This window comes from Calliphora vicina, chromosome 1, assembly GCF_958450345.1.
Source record: "Calliphora vicina chromosome 1, idCalVici1.1, whole genome shotgun sequence".
Lineage (NCBI taxonomy): Eukaryota > Metazoa > Arthropoda > Insecta > Diptera > Calliphoridae > Calliphora > Calliphora vicina.
Genome location: NC_088780.1, coordinates 125,421,809 through 125,448,413, shown reverse-complemented (window position 1 = coordinate 125,448,413; position 26,605 = coordinate 125,421,809). Strand labels below are relative to the sequence as shown.

Here is a 26,605-nt window from a genome sequence, read left to right as displayed (position 1 = left end):
TACCTAAAAATATTTAAAATTTTAAGGTATAATTTGGTGAAGGGTATATAAGATTCGGCCCAGCCGAATATAGCACTCTTACTTGTTAATTTTTACCAAAATCAAAATTTAATATTCCTGGGAGAATGAATTCGAATTCTAGGAAAACGGAAGAATATTATGATGCATCCAATGCGAAATTGATGAAGTAAGCGAGTTGATCATGTTATGACTTCACTTAAATTCACATGACAGCATTTCACTACATCGCATTCATGAAATTCAACCTGTAGCACATGATGACCACGATTGAATAAGTAAAACTGCAGAGTGTAATAAATTCAACTCACAATACAAATACATATTATAATCACTCTATTTATTTTATTTGAATTAAATTACATAAAAAAGAGTTTAATTCAACGAATTAAGTTTCATTTTGTATCAACCGTTTTTCACAATGATTAATGATTATTATTCCATGACTTTATGATCGCTTTTATTTTAGCAGTAACTCTTTTTAAAATTGCCAGAGTTTCAACACGCAAACGCAACATTTTTCAAAACCATAATTTACACTGTATACTAACATAATGTGTTAAAATTGCGTTTTCTTGTAACTTTATTATTTTCATCTTTTTTCTCGTTTCGTTTCATGTTTTAAACATTTTAATTTTGTGATTTTTTTTTAGTTTTAACAAAAAATCTTAATAATAAAATAACTTTACGCTGTTGTTTACATGGTGTTTGTTTATTCATTTATTTATTTTAAATGTTTAAACAAAACAATATCATCTTTATTTTGTTGTATTTAAGTAGTTTTATTTATTTATTTATTAAGGTTATACTCGTATGTATTTTATTTAAGGTTTTCATTTAATTTAGTCGATGATTAATCTAAATTGCAATAAATTTTCGATTATTTCGCAGCGGGTAAACATTTAAGTGTTTAGAGGAAATTTTTTGCAATTGCCTTTCAAGGCCGTTTTAAAAATAAACAATGGGTATTTTGTATTAAGAAAAAAATTTTAGGTTGTATAACAATAGAATGACAAATAATAGTTAGTTAACAAAGTAGAAAAGATCTAACATTAAAAATTAAACACATTTACTGTCATTAAAATGGTAGTCTCTTGTCCCTACTCTTTAATATAAAACATTCGACTGTGCCGTATCTTATATACCTTCACAAAAGTATATTTTAAGATAAATATTCATAACAATTGAAAACAAAAACAAGTTAAAGACAAAATCGGGTTAAAAATATCTTTCCCGATTTTGACCCATTGTAGGTCCGAATTACTATGGCGTTATATACGATGCACAGTGGTATGAGAAAAAAAAGAGGGAAATAAATCTGTAAATTCTAAACGGTTAGTCCGATTTGAATGAAATTTCACATGCACAAAGAGGAAGTGTCGAGTTTATGTTTTGAATTTGCACCTCATGGGCCCACCAAGTGCGGGGTCAGGGGTCCCCGAAGTAGGACACCTCGGGTATGTTAAATTTTAAAAATTATCCGATTTCAAAGAAAAATACATATATATAATCTTCTCGTCGAGCACTACATAAAACCTCGTCGTAGCTATTAATTATATCTTATAGCATTTGAATATTTAATTTTCAACATTTTTACCCACCCTACTCCAGTTTTTTGACAACGACGTTTGATAGCTACGTTGGAAAGGTCTTTCATATCTATCAGTAGTAGTCCCGAACTTTTTCATTTCCCGGGAAATCGGGATTCATTTTGAAATTTCTTGGGATCCCGGGAATTCCCGCCTAGAACGAATTATTCAATTTTAAGAATAATTAAAATGTAATTAAATACAAATAAAAAATCCAATCAAAATTTAATATAAAGATATAAACTGACTCGATTTCTACTTTTTGTTATATACAAACCTGTCACCATTCTCACTTGTATCGGAATGTGTTCAATTTCCATTAGATCCCAATTAATTCTGTTAATTCGCAAAAATAAATATTTTATTTTTTTTCATTTTGAATTGGCAATGTTTTGTTTATTCCCAATAAGCACCAAAGCCCCCAAAATTCAAGCACTTGAACATTTTGTTGGAATTTGATTTGAATGCAAATGTAATTACGTTTTTAACTTGAAAAATACTTGAAAAACTTAAATATTTTTCAAACAAAATACATATGGCTTGAATTTATATTTAATTTTTACTGGATAATGCTATTGAAATAAAGTGTAATACAACTATAATTCAATTGCTTGACTATAATTCAAGGCTTAAACTACAATTGCTTTCAACTTGGATTCCAGCAAAAATGCTTATTGGTTTAAATCAAAAATTAAGTAAAGATGTTAATTAAAATTTGAAGAAACCCCAATAATATTAAACAAATTCCAATTCCATGTGGATGGTGGTTTTATTCCAAAAAATTTCGTTTCACTCTTTGTGAAAATGCAAAATAATCAAATAATTCCACTTTCGATCAGAATAGAATTCTGTGACAGCCCGTTCACGAGTTTTTGGAATATTTTGAATAAAGAACTTGTTATTTGTCTATTTGGGTTAAACCTTTTTTGTTGTATGAACCTATTACATTTGTTTTGGAGCTCTAAGCTTCTTTTAGAGAAAGTCAAGTTCAAAAAACATCACATAAATAATTCCCGGGAATTCTCGCACAATTTCCCGATAATCGAGATAGTAGTGGTTTTTTGCTCATCTCAGCCACTTGTGGGCCGAAACTAGTTCTATAGCGGAAATATCGATGTATGAACCATGTATGAAAGTTATTTGAGGGCTACGGAAAGTTGATTTTAATATTCAGGCAGACAGATGGACATGGTTATATATACTCTTATGGGGTCGCAAATGAAAAATGTAGAAATTACAAAGGGAATGATAAAATTATATATACGCTTACCACTCATGGTGAAGGGTATAAAGATATTTGTTCAAAAATTTTTTGGTGAAATAAAAGGGTTAAAACATTTTTCTCAAATTTAACCCATTGTCGGTCCTGTATACGTCGTTTCATTTGATAACCACCATACTATTTATGTGCAGACTTAGTAATCGAAATATAGGTCAACCAATTGGTTATTTTTGCATAGATTTTCACGATTTTAAATAGAAACCGAACCCAATATAACATTTATAGTTTTAAGAAAAAATTTTATTTTATTTTTAAAAAATTTAAGTAAATTCCAAGGGTGGTAGCAAAAATTTACTTTAATCTTCCTAATAATATGAGGATATCATAAACCGTTAAGAATAATGCCCAAATCTATAAGTCTCTAAAAATTATTTTATTTTTGATTTTCTATGGAAAAAAAATGTAGCCCCACTATCCACCAATCTGTTTTTTAAAATAAAATGAATGTTGGGAGTGTCTCGTTTCGATTAAAAAAATAGTTTTCGGAAGTTTTTTTGACGAATAATAAACGAAATATCCAAAAAATTCATATCTATGTATGAGTTTCGTGGGCGGTGGGCGTGACCGATTTTATTGAAACTCGGCATGCGTTCTTCTTTTGCTTCAAAAAATATATGTACCGAATTTCTAGACTTTTACTTGGATAGGAAAAATTTTATGCGAAAAAATCTATTTGGATTGTATGGGCAGTGGGCGTGGTAGATTTTGATAAAATTTTATTTTTAGTTTGGTCCACGACCACTCCTTATAATTTTTGCCAAAAAATGTATGAAGCTATCCCTCTGTGTAACGTCTCGAATATGGCGAAAAACGGAGTTTCTTCAGATTCGGATTCCGTGCAGGTCAAAAGTATACTCTGGGTCTTACTTTTAAACATTTGTTGGCTTTTAGATCCTAAATTTGTGCTATGATTTATTACTTTAAAGGTACAGTAGTCAATACCATTTCAAATTATTAAACTGACAATCAATGCAATTATTTTTACAATTTGTCTTAGACAATTCTAAAGCCATAAGTAAATTGATTTATTTGTGACCTAACACCCTGTATTCTAACATATTATGTAAGTAATAAATAATATTGTTTTTCCACAATTTTCAAATTAAAAAAAAATATCATTAAATATGTAAACACTCATACACACCATTAAAACACTATTTAATATTCCAGCAACATAGATACGACAAAAATTGTTTATAGAAAATTATTGGCCTCCAGGGGACTTAATAAACTGCATACTACACACAACTTATGCATTTCTAATTTTTACAAATTCTTTGTTTATTATAGTTTCAGTCGTATATATTCTCCCCCTGTCTAAAAACTCTAGACAAAACAGCCACTTCTCTAACCAAAAAAAAAAAACTAAATTCCAGACATTGCTCCCAAAAATGACAACAAAATAAAAAAAAAAGAAAGAAACTATGAAATCCAAACACCAAGCAACAAAAAAGGTGTGTATATATGCGCCAATTGGTTCAATAACATGAGCCAAGTATGAGATACATTTTGTGTTTTTAAAAAGGAGTTGAATTTAAGTCGAATCGAGGAGTGCCGCAACAGCTGAATAAAAACATTTTGTGGAAAACAACAAAAGAACAGAAATAACAAAATACATGTGTCCCTGCGTGTTTTAGCACAATAATAATGTTGTGTTGTCAACACAACAACTACAAAAACAACAACAATTATAACACCACATTCTTTAATTTAAATAGTTTTCGTTGTTTCCATTTATTTTCATTACTCAGTTGCTGCGAATGGGCACAAAATTAAAGTACATACTTTTTCGTTTCAAGTGTTAATATTTGTTTTAATTAAGGATTTCTATAAATTAAAATGTTCATGGGATTTCAAAGTGAAGTTTCAGAACACTTTTGTTATACATGAACAAAATATTTTAAATTAAACGAATTCCACGAAACTGGAATGTAGTAATACATACTTACTATTGTAACTTTGGTGCTTTTGGTAACTTTTAAAGTACCAGATTCATATAAAAGCTACAATCCGTAACTCCCTCTCCCTCCATAGAAATAATTGATAGGGATTATGAAGAAGAATACATATGTATATGGGGAGAGGCACTACAGTAAAAGGTTATAATGTGTATATCATAACATAATAAGGAAGGCTGTGGATATATTCAACAGTTTCTACTCCTAGAGTAGGTTGGGTTTCGGATTCGCTTATATATAGACCCCGCATAGATTTCGACCAGACTCGGGTGTTTTAAATTTCGTTGAATATCGAACACTGTTTTCGCTAAATTAAAGTTTCTTTGGATTTCATGACTAATTGCAATCAATGTTCTTACTAGTCTATACAACATTATTCGGGTGTAACGATTATTACTCAAACTTGTTGGGAAACAAGTTCCCTAAGTTCATCACATTTCGGAATACATTTCATTGTAGTATCAATAGAACAGAGAAACTCAATCCGCATGCTCCAATGAATCAATATAGTTCGACCATAACATCACCGTTAAACACCTGTACGCGATCAAGATGCTCCAAAATAGACTTTGAAGATACATTTTCGGTTGGGTGAATCTGGTGTAAATAGTAAGATGATCAGATTGAATAAAATATATTTGAACAGTTTTAAAAAATGGAGAAATTTAAACAGTTTTTTCAATTCTTGAAAATGTGTTTATTCCACACTCAATTCTATTGCATAGAACTTCAAGAGATTCTATTCATTTATATTTATATCGCCTATAAACACGGACGAAGCAAAATGGAAATTGGGTGTATAAGATCAATTTCCGCCAGGCTTGGAATATATTCAAATGCGAGTGTCATAATGTAGCTATCATCTACAAAAGTTTGACAGAGAATATCACTTAGAAAAGTAAGAAATAGGAAAGGAGATAGGAGACAGAGCCTCGCAGTATATCTGAATTAGTATTGGACTCATTTGATTAGATTCACATTTACAACAAAACATATAGTTCGATCCCTGATACAAAAGCAATCTGTGTTGAAAGAAGAGAATGAAGTATCGAACGTTTTGAAAATATCTAAGTGATTAAAGCTGCAGCATCTTGGCGATAGAAAGTATGGCAAGTCTGTAGACGTCCCCAACGAATGTCATACTAGCGGTACTTAAGAAAATATTATCTAAATTTAACATACATACTTTACATAATATAAAAAATTTCTGAACCGACATTTCCCCCTTGAAACACTTGAGTACTTCTAGTGGGGAACTAGAAGCACTCTAGCAAAATAATGTTTTCCAAGTTTTTAATAAAAATATAATTTTTTGTCGACAATGGGCAACATATTGTCTAATTTGTTATAGAAATAACATTAAATATTATATACATACTTCTTTCGACATCTAGAAACTGGCATTAAGTTCTTCATTTCTCTATCAGCAATTGACAATTATCATTTCAAATCATTTAGCTTCAAAAAAATTTAGATTTTTTCAAAGTATCAAAAATTCATTAAATGTATCGAAACCATTAATAATATTCATAGCAATTCCGATTTATAAGAGATTTCGTTATTGAAAGATTTTTTAACTCAACATACACAAAATTCCGCGGGAGTTTTTTCCCTTTTCTCATTTTTCCTATTCAAATTCAATGGGAAAAAACTCCCGAGGAACAAACTCCCGCGGAATTTTTTATTCATAAATGGGCTGAATATATCCATCGTTTTCTTAGAAGAATAATTATAATTTCAAAACTTTAGCTATTTAATTATTGGTCTAATTTAAAGAGTCCTAACTGTTGCTAACATTGCGCGATTCATAATTAATTATTTTATGTTTCTGTACAAAAGTATTGTGCATATTTTTTAAATTTTTATGTTATATTTTGATTTTTTTTAAGCATATTTTACAATAATAAATGCATGAAAATCCGCCCCCTATTCATCAAATTATTAAACACCTCAAAAACTGTATTCAAATCTGAACACCATCTAAATACAAAATATTAAAAATCTCCGAAACTAGATCGAAAAGCATGAAAATCTAGAATAACCAATTAAGTCCACCAGAAATTAAATACCTTAGAAACTGTATAAAAATCTGAAATCAAAACTAGATCAAAACGTATTAAAATCGACGATAATCAGGTATTGGGTTCAAAAAAAACTATTATTTTTTATATGAAATCCTGTGGTAAAAGGACGAATTATGACAAATTAGTGATCTAGCTCATAATATTCTGAAAGGGATGTATTAAAAATGAGCTATACTTAAAGAATGTTGTATAGTAAAAGAAATATTACTCCTGAAATGAAAAACTATTGATATAATTCAGGCGCGGATCCAGGATTCCCAAAAAAACTAATAAATTTTAATATAAATGGAAAAAATTTTAAATAATCAATTATTTTACTCCATTCAAATGTTGGTTCATTACACAGTGCAACAAGAAAAAAATAACCATATACGGACACCACTACGTTATAAAAAGGAAAAAAAGACCCGTATCTCCTAGTTTTGCAAAAAAGTCATGCACTTTTTTTTATGGGCCCCAAAGATTTGGAGCCCCGGTGTAATTTTTGCAAAAAAGATATCATTTTCTCAGGCTCATATCTTGCAAACAGTTCGGAATCTTGATTTACTCTCTGAGTCAAAGTTGTAGCCCTTGTCAAAGAGAACAAGAAATATATGTGAACATATAAAATAAAAAAAAATTCATCTTCAAGATCAAAATCGCAAAAAACTTAAAAAAAAAATCGATTTTTTTACCTTTTTCCCCCTGTTCAGGTCCATAGGTATCAAACCGAACTGTTTGCAAGATATGAGCCTGAGAAAATGACACCGAGGCCCCATCTTTGGGGGCCCATAAAAAAAAGTGCAATACTTTGGGCAATTTTTTGGTCTTTTATCACGTACTGGTGACCGTATATGGTTATATAATAAAATTGTCATCTTGAAAATTGTTTGCTACTTTTTAAATTAATTAAAATTGAATTATTACTGAGAGAAAGTAATAAATAATTATAAAAAATGTTCCAAGCACTATTTAAATAAATACTGGAAACACATTATGTATTTATTTTTTAATCTGTTTAATGTTAAAATCATTAGCCATAGATAGTATATAAATGAGGTTTAATACTAAGGTGAAGATGATTTTTGTCAAACCATTCGATCATGTGATATTTTATGTGATCTCTTCTTTTTGCTAATAAATGTATATTAAACGTATAAGTGTATATTAAATATACACTTAAAAAATAAAAGTAAATAAAAATTATTTGTATACTCATTTCACAGTCTGTTAAAAGTGTGTATATTCGTACGTATTAAATAAATATTTATCCAATTTTTTATTAACCAATTCATATAGAAAAGATAGAAAAGTAGATTATTTAATTGATAGTTTTTTGTTTATAGAAAACATTAAATGTAATTATACATTTCACAAACAACAAATATTCAATCTGTGATCAGTCGTCAGTCATTCACTTAATGAAATACTACTAATAATTATTATTATTTTTTTTAATATTTATTTGTTTAAGGTGAAACAGACAAACAAGTTTCCATTTTATTACATTCGTACTTCTCATATTTAATTATTAAATAAATTTAAAAGAAACTATACAGTTGTTATAAAATAATAACTACTTACTCTTAATAAAATAAATCATAAACATTTTATTCCTTTAACTGCCCCAAACGAAAACAACAGCATTTCATTTCATTGTTGACAAACTTTCACTGTTATAAATTTATAACATCATTAAATTAAAATATAGGACGGTTAATTAAAACCCTAAAGATACAAATTAAAATAAAATTTAAACCAGATTTCATTAGGACCCCAAACAAAATATACATAAAATTAACATTAACACTTGTTTGTAGTTTTATCTAATAGGTAGTATATTTTAAACATGAATAACATTTGATTAATGTAATCAGAAACTGAAAAGAGTTGATTTTTTTTTTCAAAAATTTTACATTTTGATGAATCATAAAATCCATGAAGATTTCATGAAATTTCAATCGGAATATACTTGCATCGAAAGACAGCTCAATGTTTATACCCACCACAAAAAAAGAGGTATATAAATTTTGTCATTCTGTTTGAAACACATCAAAATATTGGTCGTAGAGCCACACAAAAATATATATATTCAGTTTCCTTATAAAATTCTAAGAGGATGCAGCTATGTCCGGCATTCAGTTTGTCTGTTGGAGGTACGATAGGGCCTAGAAACAAAAACCTAAGGCGATAACATTTTCCCCAAATATTCTCTGTTGGTCGGAAATGTATGGTATTGAAAATGGTCAAAATCTGTCCAACGGAATAACTCTAGAGCCTAAACGAGGAGAAAAATCTGTAACAAATTTATGTGTCCAAAGAACAAAATATATTGAACCGGTAAAAAGCTTTGGATCAAAATATGTATATGCATAAGTTTGTTCGGACTTACCACCATACATATTTTGTTCTCGATAACATTTAAACGCATGAATCTATCAAGGCGAAATTTATAATAGAGAGCATTTCGTAGACTAATTCATGGATTTTTGCCATGGAAACTTCACATGTGTGCACCCGATTGTGAGCAAACGTGAAAACATTCTCATACCCAGGTGTTCACTGAGCGATGTCTTCCACAATATCTCGTTTGTTCTAAATGAAGCAACTCGTTTAAATTTTGCTGAGAGATACCTGTTGACAGTCTGTATGTTGAAATCAACTTTCCGAAGCTCCCAAATAACTTACATACACGATTCATACATAAATATCTTCGGAATTCCTCCGGCTCGTAGATATGAGGAAAAACCCAGGACAACCTCGATTTTTGACCTATATCTGGATTACTAAGTCATTACTGGATTACTAAGTCATGCGTTTAATATGGATATCTAATGATAGATATTTCAAAGACCTTTGCAACGACGTATATAAGACCATAGTACAATTGGTTTTAAACCGATTTTTTTCACCAACATTTTTTTATTCACTAAATATTAAAAAAAATTTAAAGAACAAAAAAAAAATTTAAATTTAAAAAAAAAATCCAAAAAAAAACAATTCGAAAATTTTTTTTCCAAAAAATTAAAAAAACAATTTTGTTTACCTAAAAATATTTAAAATTTTTATTTTGAAACATAATTTGGTGAAGGGTATATAATATTCGGCACAACCGAATATAGCTCTCTCAATAGCAATAATAGGTTTATTTCTGTTGAAAAAAATTCACAATTACAAATATTTTTTTCAGCTAATTTATGTGTCCAATGTTAACATTTCGAAATAAAAAAAGCCCAGATTTTCAAATATCTTTTAAATAATAGAAATAAATTTTATAATCAATTCTAAAACAAGAAATTTATGATTTTTTGAAATTTTAACATTAGATATACCGATATTTCACTACATTTGCACTACCCTTGAATATTTTTGGTGTAGCATATTGTTATCAATTTATTTTTTCAAAAGTTAATCAGGTTTTTAAATAGATGTTTTGGTTGTTAACACAGTTCCACTGCTGTCGAAAAGAGTTTCTTAAAATAAAAACTTTCGGGTGACTGGTTGACATTCTTTGACAGAGAGATATTAAAATCGTTTCAAAGCGGAAACGCAATAGAATAAATTATGAGAAGTCGCAACCATTTTTAAGGTTCCACACGATCATTGGAATGTTTAAAGATAAATCAAAAATAATTTAAATATCATTGACACATTTATACATTAAAATTCCAATGAATTAATAGTATCACAACTCTGTATTTATCTTAATAGTGTCTCTAGCAATTAATTCTTTGTACAATTACTGCATAGATATTTAACATTTTGGCGGTCTTAGTGTCCCACCGCGTGTCGGTCTTAACGTCCATTCATCTCCCTGTTTGTCTGTTGGTTTGGTTTTGGGGCCAGCATGTAAATTAATGAATGAATGAAAAATAAAATTGGTTTCTTTTGTAACTTACTCAAATTTTATACAATTGCATGTTTAAAAGCGGCGCCATTAGCATATCAACTTCACTCATGTTGGCATTTTACATTCATTAACATAAAAAAACCGAATAAAATGATAAACGAATACTGTGTGCACAAATAGTATATTATGTGGTATATTTTGGTTAACGAACTCGACTGTTGTTGATGTGTTGTCCAAAGTGAAGGGGAAGGTTAAGTGGACACTGTGCTGTTTTGCTGCTGGGTGTTGAGAGTTTATATTAATTTACAAAAATTTATTTCTGATCTTTAAATAAATGTGGGTGTTTATTTAATAAAATAAGTAAATAAATCAACATATTGAGATACATACTCTAGGAAGTATACATAAGATAAAAATTTTTGTAAACAAATATTTTAAAACGATTGCAAAAATTATGTAAATACTAAATAAAAAAAGTTTTTTGGTCAACACATTACGATTATACAATTGGGGTATTCACACGGTCTACTATTTGGTCATATTGTCATAATGTCCTAATATATTATGATAGTTTAATCAAATTTTTGTTGTGTTTCAAACAAAAAAGTTCTAAACTAATAAGACTATTTGAACCATAGGGTAACATAGAGACGAGACGGAATTGTCAAAAACCTAAGTCTGTTGTCAAAAACCTATCTCTTGCAACAACAAAATACATGCTAGACAATGTATTTTGTTGTTGTATCAGAAATATTATTTGTTGTATTTTTGTTTGACAAATCGGAGTGTCTCGTCTCAATGTATAATTCTCTATGATTTGAACTATGTGTGTTTATTGTTTTGTCATAAAATAATAGTTTTTATACTATTATAATATATTAGGACATTATGACTAATAGCAGACCGTGTGAATACCCCAAATATATAAATGTTGCTTTTTATCTATTATCTATTGACATACTCTTCGATTGTTTTATCATGGAGGCGTTTTTGTATTATTGACTTTACAAATTTATCTTCACAGCATTATTATAATTTTAAATAAATTTCTAAACAATGCTTTAGATAAAACAATATTGAATGAATAATTAAATTTTTAATTGGTGAAATATTTAAATTTTAGCAGAATGATTTAAATTTGTTCTGTGTATTTAAAAAATAAGACTCTTAAAATTATTTTTAGTCTGACTTCTAGACTTTAGATGGGCATTTGGTTTTGATTGGCTTTTGCTAATCAATTTGCTATAATAATTCGACACATGATGTAGTATAATTTATGACAGCAATGCGTACACAAGGTTAATATGTATCCATGAAGGTTACTACACTTTTCGATTCGTATATTTAATATTTAAACTCTGACTCTATCTCCACAATATTCCTTTGGGTTGTTGAAATGTAAACGTTTTTATTCCCAATAACGTTAAGGGAAGTCATGACATTGCAAAAGACTTCCATCCATTAAGCTTATATATTTTTTTTAAATCAAACATAAGGCAGAGACTTGAAAGATCCTTAATGATCTCAAGTAGTCAACATTTCTACCTTGCTTTCTTTGAGGTAGTAAGAACCATAGAGATATCTCATGGAGTCACCATAGCCTTTGGCATGGTGCAATAAATCAGTAACTGGATACTATTTTGGAATCTAGAGTTCACATTGCGAGTCTTCGAAACAGTGAGAAGTTAAAACAAGAATGACGTGGATCGTGGACAGAATGGGAGTAGTGCTATAAATTATTGTTGTCAACACGATTCTTGTGAACCTGGACAATAAGTCCAAATTGTCGCATATGCGGACGGCATGGGATTAGCGATATCATGGTTATGCTTAGCAACTGGAACACAAAAAGTGAGCTAGAAGTTAATCCAACAAAACAGAATTATGTAAACTGTAGGAAGGAGTTTTGTACGAAATGGAGTTTGAATTTTAAAATGCTTAAATTAATATCAACCCAATAGACCTGGCTATATACGCAAGTAGTGCGGATATATAGTCTGACTTTATTAGATATGTATGTTCCTCAATGCGACAGGTTGGAAATAATACTTATTTAATTTGTATCTGGTCTTGATATACATATCTACGATTCAACATGATTAATTGCACTGAAATATTGATATTGAGTATTGAGTTGATATCATAAGATTGTTGATAATTTTACGATTAGTTGTCGAAAATTGTAAAGAAATACGAAAAAAATTGATTATTATATTTTGTACCCAGGACGTCTACACTTCAATTTGAATTTGCAATTAAGTCTTTAAATAGTTTGCTCCCAAATACATTAGCTTTTTGCGCTAACTTTAAACAATTAAAGTATGTACTACATATGTATTTGATTGTTATTATATTTTTAAATTTTTATTTAATGTTTAAAATTTTGTATTTCAATTAAATAAATCTTTTCGATCTATTATTTGTTTTTGCTGTCTCAATAGACATATTATTGATATCCATAACATGATTCTAAGACATCCAAAAGTATTTCTGTTTTCTACAACATGCATCCACCACCAGCGGCACCATGATGTACATACATACATACAAGTACTTCATTCATTAATTTCTAAATATATGTATTTCATTCATTCATTAAAAGATAAAATGTGTTGATATACAGAGTTGTTTTGCTCTTGCCGACGCTGCCGCCATATTGGCATAATTTTGTCTCCTCCATTGAAAGAAAAGAACAGAGAAACTTCCAAATAAATTTGTAAGTGCTACATAAAATAAACTTTGAAGGGGGAATGAATATTTTTAATCATAGACATGTTATATAGGGATTCTAGAATCCATAATCATTACTGAGATATGGTTCAATTCTATTTTAAATGAAACTAAATAAAACAGTAATCCCAACATTATAGCAAGAGGAAAGAAAATGCATTTATTTTATTTACTTGGAGTTCAAAAAAGATTTCTTCTTTAAGTAAATCTATTAATAATGAAATTGCCACTATGTTTTTTTTTTATTTTTTTTCTTTTTGTTTATTCTTTGGTCTATCACGCACATGGTGATGATGCCTGGTATATTCGAATTTGTAGTATGTGCGTTTGTATTGTACGTTTTACGATTAAATTGGATTTTTTTTTATTTAAAAACGACCGTTTCTTTTTATAGAAGTCATGGAAGGTCATACAGATGTACTCTAAAACTAAAATACAACCGTTACGAATTGATTTATTTTATCATTTAAAGTTGAATTGAGGAAAAGAAATTGAAATTGATTTGTTTATAGCGTTTATGTTTGTTCTGGAATAAAAATTGGTTTAAAGAATTAGTAAATGTGGGTTTGGCATTTGTTCACCTGGTAGCAGGGATGGAAAACTCACATCTTATGTACTTTTTGCGGTACTTTTTAGATATATTTAGTACTTTTTCGTTTAGCAAACTGTAGAGTTTTTTTATAAACGTAAATTTCAAATTTTTCAAGTTACACGAGGTTTGGTACCTGAGTTTTGTTAAAATAGCTTTAAAGTTCTTAAAAAATCATGAAGGAAATTACATTACATTAAAAGCTCGCATTGTCGTCATGGGAAAGGATTAGCTCATCAACCTCTTCTTTAAGCATCGGAAATCGTTGAACTCGTATTTTATTGTTGATTTAAAGATCTCAAAAGTAGTAGATATTTGGGTTCCCATGAAATAATCCATGAGTTCCATGTTTTTGGACTGCAAATATTTACTTATTTTAGCCGTCTTATATATGATTACAATTTCTTTCGTTTTATCTGACATCTGCTCAAATTAAGTGAGTATAAGTAAATAGACTGTACACAAGCGATTAGCGATTGTACAGTCACTCATAAGTGACTGAGGGAAATTTAACCCTCTAACCCGCAAGAGTGGCTCAAGGCATGCATTACAAAACACCAATTATCTCAAAAAGTAATTATATTTTTTTTTTTAAATTTAACTTTGACTTTAGTTACAGATTTGTTAACATTTCCCTCGGAGGTCGAAATCCATTCTGACTTTTAGGTTTTGTTCTGCAACTGTTATGTGAGTGATGTCATAATTTTAGAACGTGAAATTTTGTGTCATATTTTTTATACCCTACACCACCATAGTGGGGAGGGTATAAAATTCAACATAGTTAACTTTAATTTAGACATAAATCACACGACCTAATTTCATGGTGATCGGCCCATAATTGGTCATAGCCCCCATATAAGGCCCACTTCCGAAAATCACTCAAAAATATAAATTATTGAAATTTTTAAAGAAAAATGTTTTTGCTCTTTTACTTAGTGTAGGGTATTATATGGTCGGGCTTGACCGATCATACTTTCTTACTTGTTTTTTTAATTAAAGTTTTACTAACTTTTAGTCGCCCGATCTATTCGAAATATTTGTAATTAGTTTTTCAATAAAATCTTATCATAATTATTGTTTTTTACACCTAAACCGGCAACAATGCCCTGAGGCACTCTTCACCTTTTTGCACCTGGTTCCTAAACTTAATTTGCAAATTAGTTTCTGATGGCTGTTCAGACTTTATTCGGTCATAATTACCCTAAAAAAAATTATTCGACAACTTTTAAAGTTTGCGGGTTAGAGGGTCAAAAACTAAAAATTTGGAAGGAAGACCTTGTAAATCTACTTCAAACTAATATAATTTAATAGCAACAGAGTTTAAGAAATTCCCTAAAATGAATGAGAGGTTATTAATAATTTAAAATTAGTTTTCGAACTTTTAGCCACAGTGCAAGTGAGGCTGGTATTGGCTACGAAAAAGCCTCTTATTTCTAAAAAAAATCCCGTACTGCAAAGAACATTTAAACTGGGGGTTGATTCTGGTTCTGTGAAACGGTGAAATGAAAAAAAAAACTTTTAATTTTCGTTTTCATAAGAACTTTTCATATTATCATTTCACAATTACACAAATTGCAATTCCCGTTCTTCAATTTGTTTTATTTAACTTTTTCTTTTCATATGAAAACATTTGAATTTATTTATCCTTTTTTTCACTAAACGAGAATCAGAAACTCTATGAAAATATGAAAAAACTTTTCATTTCACCGTTTCACAGAACCAGAATCGTCCCCCTTTCGGATGAATCCAATTACAATTTAAGAGACAGTGAAGGGAAAACGTCTGTAAGACGGCGGAAATGAAATAGACTGGACACCAAGTTCACAAATAAGACAGACAAGTTTGGCGGTATGGTGCTGTTTTTTAGATCAAGATATTTTAAACGGAAATGTGCCCCTAGTTTGTAGATTCCAACACTACATTGACCCCAAACAAACCTGTATGGGGTCATTTTATCAGAACAATGACTACTTTTCGACTCGTTATCGCACGGCACTCTATATAGGAAAACAAGCACATACTCGACATTATTTCAAATTCTATATCATGAAATTTTCGAAAAACCTCATACATATGTGCAAATATCCTGACAGGCACTGCCGAAGGAAGTCCCGCATTTATCCCGACGGTTGACCTGGCTGCTATAAATCCAGATTTCCCATTTTTTTTTTGCGCGGAACCCAATTTCCCATAAGGCTGGCATTTTAAATAACAATAAATAAAGCTCAAGGTCAGACGTTGGAAAAGGTGGGGATATATCTGCCTAAATCAGTTTTTAGCCATGGCCAATTGTATATTGCATTTTCTAGAGCAATATCCCTATATGATTTTAGTGTGACAGTGATTCATGAAGATGGGAAGCAGGGTATGCTTCGTAAGGACGGTTCCACAGTATTCTCAAAGAATATTGTCTATAAAGACATTTTTTTTATTATTACATACATATAAGTTTGTCATTCCGTTTGTAATTTCTACATTTTCCATTTGCGACCCCACAAAGTATATATATATTCTCTATCGTTATAGATAGCGGAGTCAATATAGATATGTCCGTCTGTCCGTTTGTCCGTTTCGGAAATCAACTTTCCGAAGCCCCCAAATAACTTACATAGACGATTCATTCATCAATATCTCCGAAATTCTTCCGGCTCGGTTGCTATTTAAAATCGAGAAAATCGGTCCACAAGATATATGGAAAAAACCATGACAACCCCAATTTTTGACCCATATCTGTATTACTAAATCATTAATATAGACAATATGGATATCTAATGATAGATATTTCAAAGACCTGTGCAACAAGACCATAGTAAGTTGGACTTACAATGGGTGAAGATCGGAAAAAATATTTTTTAACCCGAATTATTTTTTCGCCCAACAATTTTTTTCATTAAATTTAAAAAATTTAAAATTAAAAAAAATTTATTTTAAATTAAAAAAAAAATAATTTTTTAAAATTTAGAAAAAAAAAATTAAAAAAGCAATTTCGAAAAAACAACTGGAAAAAAAATTTAAATTTTGTTTACCTAAAAATATTTAAAATTTTTATTTTAAAGTACAATTTAGTGAAGGGTATATAAGATTCGGAACAGCCGAATCTTAGTTATTGCTTTTTGTTATGTATGATTCTGTCAATTAGGCTTATTTGTTTGTAAATTAAATTGTGTATTTCATTCTATAAGGAAATGAATTAATTAATTAATGAAATAAAATTATTCTTCCTTAAAAACCATTAAAAAATTCTTTAAAATCTTTTATTTATTAAAGCCGGTTTGGATTTTTCGACTTTGATGATTTTCCTGGCATGGACAGGCTTTTCAACTAGTTAATAAATAAAATATTAAAAAATTCAAATTTATTACACATTTTTTTTACATTTTGGCCTATTAATTGAATATTTGGATTTCATTGATTTCGCAAAGCAGGGCTGCATTTTGGCTGATCCATCAGAAGAGAGAACTATGAGAACTCTTATTGTCGTGGTGCAGAAGGATCCTTGTTTCCATAATTAATTACATGCATTAAATTTTATGAAACCTATATTAATGTACACTAGTTTGTAAATTTCCTTAATATTTGTATGATTACAACATTTTTTCTAATCAATCAACGTTTATCGTGAGAAATTAATACTTCAAAGTGAACGTATCTATATGGTTTTATCTAATATGACAACCATATTATTTTTTTCTCATATTAATATGCTACTTTGGCTAACAGTTTTATGAACGTAATGCAAAATTTCAAAACAAATTGAGCAGAAAATTATACATTTCCACTTTTAATCAAATTACACAGCAGTTAATATTACTTAGTATTTTCAATTTGTAGAGACATTGTATTTTATATGTACACTTGCAAAAGGCAAAATAAAAATATTTTTTTTCAATTTAATTGCTGTTATCGGAGTTTATTTTAAACCACAGCTTTGAGAATTCTTTTTTTTTAAATAAACACAAATTCTCAAAGTATGTACTCAAAAATTGCAACGGTCACAATACAACAATAAGTATGTACATATATAGTTACTTAAGTTAATAACATTCTTTACTAGCCATTTTGTTTGAGGGTACTTCGGACATCTAACACCGTTTACACAGTTAACTACTATATTTAGAAGGGGATATTACATTACACTGTCCACACATTATTTTTATTTCAAATCAAATCAAAATATCAATTTTGCATGGTTAATATCAATTACCGCTCCTGATTATTATGACTAAAGATTGATTACAAGTATTTGCTAGACTTTGCAAAAAATCAAAACAAATTGATTGTAATTTTTTTAGTTTCTGTTTATATGGTCGATCGGTCATTTAACAGTTGATGACTCAAGTGGAATTTCAGTTTTTTTTTTAGTTTGCATTTAAAAGTAAGAAATGTCTGGTATGTTGAGAATAAAAAGAAGGCAAAAATAATAATAATAAATATAAAAAAAAAACTGAGCAAATTATGTCAATGTGGGCTTAAAATCTCTCTCACTTTATGACTGGTACGAGTATTCTTTTGTCAAGGCTTAACACACAAACCAAATACTATATAGTATGTATGTGTATACATACCCTACAGTTCCGATAGAGTCAATGTACCACTTTTTTACAGTACTTTTCTCTAATGTCTTAATACTTGGGTAACTCCAATTAATGCTCTGATTCTTTTAGGGGCAGAGACAAAGCTAATGCTGGCTTGAAGTCGTATAAAGTTCAGAAAGTTACAGTTCGCAATGCGGTAAAGAACTTAGAAGCAAAAGAACGAGCGAAGAAATTTAGGTCAAACTTCATAAAAAAAAATAGACCTGTTGTATGATGGATGATGAAACTTATGTACTGGATGACTTTTCACAACTTAAATTTTAAATAGGAAACTTCTCGAAAGCATGTCTGACAGAATTATTGAAGATATGGATCTCGAAAATATCTGGGTTCTTCAGAAAATTGATTTCAACAGGCAGACAGACGGACATGGCTTAATCGACTACGCTATCTATAAGGATACAGAATATATATACTTTATAGGGTCGGAAAATTATATTGTGGAAATTAAATAAACGGAATGACAAACTTATATATACCCTTCTCACGAAGGTGAAGGGTATAAAAACAAACAAAATTCTCCACGAATTTTCTTGTGTAGCAATATGCAGTTGTGGCAAAAGAAGCCAATCATTTGTTACATCAGGCACGATAAACACAGAAAAATATACATTAAGGAGTGTCTACAAAACGGCTTTTACCTTTCTTAAAAAAGAATAGAGTGCCTTTAGATTTCTGGCCCGATTTGGCATCATGCTACTATGGAAAAAGGCCCTTGAGTGGTATTAAACAACAATGTCAATTTTGTACCACGCGACTCAAATCAACCCAACTGTCCAGAACTTCGGCCTGTGGTTCTTGTTCTTGTATAAAAAAAGTATTAAAGAATATTCCCGATTATAAGTGGACCACCTCGTCCAAAACTACTATGAAATCTATAATGGGAGGATTTCAGGAAAAAGTGAATAAATTTATGAATATGTACCAAATGAATATATAATAAATATTTTAATGTTTATTGAATATTTAAAAAAATTTAAGTATTTTTGAGAATTTTTCAGCCCAGTTATAAATAAAAATTCCACGCGAGTTTTCCCCTTTTCTCATTTTTCCTATTCAAATTCAAGGGGAAAGAACTCCCGGGGAATTTTTTATTCATAACTAGTTTACCGCCCCCGGCTTCGGTAGCATTTACTAATGTTAGTTCGTCAAGTTTCTCCAACCCTGTCTGTTTTTATTTATTTGCAAATAAAATATCTAAATTTGTACTACATACTTCAGGGGCTTTTTTATTACAGTTGACTGGACTCAAAAAAGCCGGTTTTAGCCGTAATTTTTTATTTTTTTTTATTTTTTACAAACCATCTCCTGAAAATTTCAAATCGAATAAAAAACAAGTAAGAGTGCTATATTCGGCTGTGCCGAATCTTATATACCCTTCACCAAATTATACTTCAAAATTTTAAATATTTTTAGGTAAACTAAATTTAATTTTTTTTCCAGTTTTTTTAATTTTTTGGAAAAAAAAATTTTTCGATTGTTATTTTAATTTTTTTAAATTTAAAATTTTTTTTTTTTAAATTTTAAAATTTTTTTTTTTTTAAATTTTAAAATTTTTTTTTTTTTAAATTTAAAAAATTTTTTTTTTGTTTTTTCAATTTTTTTTTTTTTTAAAAAAATTCGGGTTAAAAATTTTTTCCCGATTTTGACCCATTGTAGGTCCAACTTACTATGGTCTTATATACGTCGTTGCAAATAGGTAAAAAATCGAGGTTGTCTTGGTTTTTTCCTCATATCTCAGCCATTTGTGGACCGATTTTGCTGATTTTAAATAGCAAAATTCTCGAAAGCATGTCTGACAGAATTATTGAAGATTTGGATCCCGAAGATATCTGGGGTCTTCAGAAAACTGATTTCAACAGACAGACAGACAGACAGACAGACGGACAGACGGACGGACAGACAGACAGACAGACAGACAGACAGACAGACAGACAGACAGACAGACAGACAGACAGACAGACAGACAGACAGACAGACAGACAGACAGACAGACAGACAGACAGACAGACAGACAGACAGACAGACAGACAGACAGACAGACAGACAGACAGACAGACAGACAGACAGACAGACAGACAGACAGACAGACAGACAGACAGACAGACAGACAGACAGACAGACAGACAGACAGACAGACAGACAGACAGACAGACAGACAGACAGACAGACAGACAGACAGACAGACAGACAGACAGACAGACAGACAGACAGACAGACAGACAGACAGACAGACAGACAGACAGACAGACAGACAGACAGACAGACAGACAGACAGACAGACAGACAGACAGACAGACAGACAGACAGACAGACAGACAGACAGACAGACAGACAGACAGACATAGATAATCGACTCCGCTATCTATAAGGATCCAGAATATATATACTTTATAGGGTCGGAAATGAAAAATGTAGAAATTACAAACGGAATGACAAACTTATATATACCCTTCTCACGAAGCTGAAGGGTATAACAAGTAAGAGTGCTATATTCGGCTGTGCCGAATCTTATATACCCTTCACCAAATTATACTTCAAAATTTTAAATATTTTTAGGTAAACAAAATTTATTTTTTTTCGTTGTTTTTTGAATTTTTTGGAAAAAAAAATTTTTCGATTGTTATTTAAATTTTTTTTTTAAATTAAATTTTTTTTTTTTTAAATTTAAAATTTTTTTTCGTTTTTTCAATTTTTTTAAAAAAAAAAAAAAAAATCGGGTTCAAAATTTTTTTTCCCGATTTTGACCCATTGTAGGTCCAACTTACTATGGTCTTATATACGTCGTTGCAAATGTCTTTGAAATATCTATCATTAGATATCCATATTGTCTATATTAATGTCTTAGTAATCCAGATATAGGTAAAAAATAGGTCAAAAATCGAGGTTGTCTTGGTTTTTTCCTCATATCTCAGCCATTTGTGGACCGATTTAGCTGATTTTAAATAGCAAAATTCTCGAAAGCATGTCTGACAGAATTATTGAAGATTTGGATCCCGAAGATATCTGGGGTCTTCAGAAAACTGATTTCAACAGACAGACAGACAGACGGACATGGCTTAATCGACTCCGCTATCTATAAGGATCCAGAATATATATACTTTATAGGGTCGGAAATGAAAAATGTAGAAATTACAAACGGAATGACAAACTTATATATACCCTTCTCACGAAGGTGAAGGGTATAAAAATCAGCCAAATCGCTCCAGCCGTTCTTACGTGATGACATTACATACATGGACCATTTCATTTTTAGATATATAGGGCTGTTTATATTAACCTGTTTAAGTTTTATTATGTATCTTTTGATATGCAAAAAAAATGGCTACTTTAAATATCACAGGTAATCTAGCGAGGAGTCGATTGTGATCCTATGTATCGAGAATATAGTTAGTTTAATTTTATTTATATTTCACATTAGGAAGTATTTATTTTAATCACCAGAAATAATCTTTAATTGTCATTTAAAGTTACAGTATTATCTCTGCACTGATATAACAGATTCCTTCCGTAAATCCATTCCCAAAAAAACTAATTCTTTAGCTTCATTCATAGGCTTTTATTTCAATAGAAATTCGTTCATTCTTGAATCATTTAATGAAATTAATTCATAACAAAATTCATTCAACCTTTGAATGATAAAATTTGTGTTAATTCAGGTCTAATTCAAATTGATTTGAGATTGGATAATAAAATATAAAAATGATTTCAATTCAATATTAAAATTTATGAATTTCTGGTGAATGCTTTAATGGAATGATTAAGGAAATATGTTTATTAAATTTGATTTTGAAAATTTAATTAATTCTTTCGAATTAATTAATTAAATACAAATTGATATTTCAAGTTCTTAAAGATATTATTGAAATTCTTAACATTAAAACTTCTTTTCATATTTGAAGAAATGTTTTCCAGACACAATTTTTTTAAATACATTCTGATTTGAAAATTAGCTTCCTCAATGTACATGTTAAAAATACACTTGGAAGAATCCATACCAAAACGGACAAAAAACTGCTATTTTCGGATTTGACACGGTTCCAATGGGTTCTTCAAATCAATGACTTTTTCATCGGAAGCCTTTTCAATTTCAAAAATATCGCGATTTGAAAATTGAGAAATTTGTTAAAATTGTCAAAAATTATATACACATAATTGCCCATAACATTGAAACTACTCAAAGACCAGCATATTTTTTGATTCCATTTTAAAGGCAAAGATATTGTCCTTAAAATGGTGTGAATAAAATTGTTTACTTCCAAAAGGTTAAAGGTCAATTTTAGAAGTATATATTTTAATGTAAAAAATATTAAAGATCGCGGTGTTTTTTCAATTTTTAAATCGCTCTATTTTTACACCGGAAGGAGTTTCCATTGAAGAAGTCACTGATATAAAGATCATATTGGATATATTATGCATGTGGTAAATTTCATTAAAATCGGATACGGTAAATCCGACTGTTGTCCGCTTTCACATGGATCCTCCCACTTAAAAAGCTAGTCAAGTTACCATTTATACATTGAATACACTGATTGTTTATATGCAAACAATGGAGGGTCATTTTAATGCCCGTTACTTCGGTAAAGTAGGTAAAATGTCTAGTTCGAACTTTTAAGCAAGGTTGGCTAACGTTACCCCTAAATACCCTTTCAGATCAACTACCGTTACCGTTATCGAAATAACTTAAATTACCTATACCGATATAATCGTAAATACCGTTACCGATATTGAGTTTAATGAAATCTACAAAATTAAAAATACCTTCATCAACTTATTTTTAATTTTGTTAAATTTTATTAATAATTCCATTCAGGATGAAATTACCATTATCATTAAAATAGCTTTACCCAAATAAGATTTAATACCGTTACCGCTAAAAACCCGTTACCAAAATACTGTTACAAAAACTGCTGGGTATTTTAATTAACATTGATGTATTTATTAACTGTTTACGTATATTCAGTACTAACTGCTATTCGTTGTTAACCAAAGAAGAAATTGAATAAATAAAAAAAGTTTACTCTTATGAATCATTCATGTCAAGTATATATTCAAATGAAATTGTTTCACACATAAATCTCGTTAACTATGTCGAGACAGAGAAGGTGGAGGAGAAAGAACTTACATAAGAGACCACTTATACTTGAAAGAAAAATATAGACTTTGGAATCGAAGCATGTAATATTTATGAGATTTTACAAACTACACCTGGAAATATGGACCAACAATTATTCGTTACTTTTTTTTACTAATTCATTGAGATACCATTGTATAAGGAAGCTATTTAAAATAGATCCTCGGAGTTAAAGTGTTCGCAAAAATATTACCAAAATATTTAGTAATAAATACTCAATGAATCCGTTGCAGCTTCTGCTAAAAAACAATAATAAAATTTAATGGTAGCGTTGAAAATTTAATTAGCAAATTTTTGATGTTTATTTAAATTCAATTATTTTTAAAGCCTGACATCATTCTCTTTAACGAACAGTGACTACACCTTGTCTACACAAAACAATTGATTCTTTATAGATTCTCTTTTAATCAATTCAAACTGTTCAGTGTTTTTATTTATAAAAATAAAATTGAAATTGAAATAGATTCTTTACTTAATCAGCCGTAAACAATGTGATGTGATTGAAACGGAAATAGAACATTTTAAAAATACAATAGACATAAATCGAACTAAAAATGGTATTTGATGATGATGAGGCCAGTGCAACAAATTAAAAACAACAAGCAACACAGCCAGCGAACTGCAGCACAAAACAAATAAGTAAATAAATTAAATTAAATACATACATATGTATGTATGTAGTTTGTATTGAATCCAAAATAAAATCTTTAAATTACAAAAACACTTTGTGCGAACATTAGCAGCAATAATAACAATAACAACAAGTGGAGCGGATATTAAAATGATCAAGGTCAATTTCAATAATAAATACTCGTACAAACGAATAAAATTCAAAACTTATAATTATTTCGTTAATTTATTACATGTTAATTAAAACAACTTAAATATATATTTAATTACTATTGTTAATTTTTCCTTTTATTTTGTTGGTTTGCTTCATTTTGAAATTTTAGCAACAATCAGTGAAGTGGGAAAACGTAAAAAACTAAAATCACGCAATACTGCAGCAACAGCAATACCAACAACAATACCAGCAATTGGAGGTGGTAATAGCGGCTATACAAAAGATCATTTGGATGCCTGGCTGGAAACATGTTTGAAGGATGCCTCAACAACACAATTATCATCTTCATCGGAATTTCTCGACTATAATCCCACTACTAACAACAATATGATGACATCAAATGCAGCCAACTCTGCAGCAGCAGTCGCAGCAATGTCTGTTAATAATTTGAATCATAAAAATATGTTTTCAATACCACCACCATCACAACAACAACAACAGCAGCACCAGCAACAGCAACCTCCAGTTCTTTTTAATATGGCCAATTTAAATCAACACCAACAGTCGCAACAACAGCAACAGCAGTTTGCAATGAGAACAAATCCCATGAACAATGGTAGCAACAACATGCCAAATAACAATAGTTTTAATAATATTCCCTTCAGTCAAGGTTTTCAAAGAGTAAGTACAATCGGTATTCAACTTTAATATAAACAAATACATACATACATATGTATAATTTCAACAAAACAATTTATTTTCCAGAACATGCCAAATTTTATGAAAAATTCTTCAAATTCCTTTAACCATCGCTATTCCATGATGTTTCCACCCGTTGGTGGTGGCTATTATCCACAAAATGATGGCTCACAAGATTTTGCCAGTTTACCACCCATGGTCAATATTATGGGCGGCAGTGGCGGTACTTCGTCCGAGCATGAAAACAATTCAACTGATGTTTTAGATGGCAGTGGTAGTAATCCCAATATTAGTAGAGGGTAATTTTACAATTTCAATTCTTTAAATTAAATATAATGAAACTATTTTTTCTGCTTATAGTTTTCGATTCAGTGATCCTTGTTTGTTGAATCCCTCGGACAATGATTCAAAATTGAGTGGACAAAATACACCAGATCGTCGTAATAATTTACCCAATGACGTGGATCAAAATAATAAATTCTTTAATATATTAATGGAACAAATACAATTGTTACATGAAACGAATACAAAAATATGTCGGGATTTACATGAAGCTAAAGGTAAGATCATAGGGGGTGGAGGTAACTACAAAAATATGTATTATAAGTAAATGAGTGTGATTATAATAAGATACATATAAATGTTGTTTTTGTTAAAGTTAAGAATTCAGAAGTACTTAAAGCAAACATTTCTTATAGATATAGAAAATAGATTTGTTCAGTAACATAAAAATGTTTACTTTATTTTCGACCCAGAAATAGTTGGCGTATTGTTTATAAATACGGTCACTTGGTGCATTTTGTCAATGTTTCCTCTTAATCAGTAGGTCTTTAAACTTGATAATCTCTCTGGAAAAATATTTCTTATTCATACATATATGTACCTCCTTTTATATTTTTATATAAGTTCAATTCAAAAGATTTTGAATGCCTGTTCTTTTCTATCCTTTTCAAACTACCAATACAGTAGTAGACAATCGTTTATACACAACATATTTTCTCTTATTTTTATAGAAACTATGAGGGCTTTTAGATATTTTTAAAATGCGATTTGATTACATCATAATTAATAAATTATGAAATTAAATTGTAATCTATTTCACTGTATAAAAGCAAAACAATTGAATTCATCATTTCTAATGACTGAAGGATTTCTGTTACATACAGTGAGCCTCAAAAGTGAGTATACACCAAAAATTATTGAAAATCCTAAAATTTATTCATCGATTAAAATTTTAATTTTTATGTTTGTTGGAAATTGAGTTGAATAATAAATTCGGTTGTGAAAAAAAAGATTTAAGTCGGACTATAATGA

The 26,605-nt window shown here is 29.7% G+C and overlaps 1 protein-coding gene across 2 annotated transcripts in view; it reads left to right on the top strand.

The window, feature by feature from the left end:
• LOC135963776 (probable basic-leucine zipper transcription factor J) overlaps positions 1-26,605 on the top strand; it is a 51,002-nt gene that overhangs the window by 17,738 nt on the left and 6,659 nt on the right. For both annotated transcript variants that reach the window (XM_065515753.1, XM_065515752.1), the window contains exons 3-5: positions 24,762-25,273; positions 25,358-25,590; positions 25,652-25,851. In XM_065515753.1, coding sequence (XP_065371825.1) covers positions 24,762-25,273; positions 25,358-25,590; positions 25,652-25,851 — 945 coding nt within the window. The remainder of the gene's footprint in view (positions 1-24,761; positions 25,274-25,357; positions 25,591-25,651; positions 25,852-26,605) is intronic.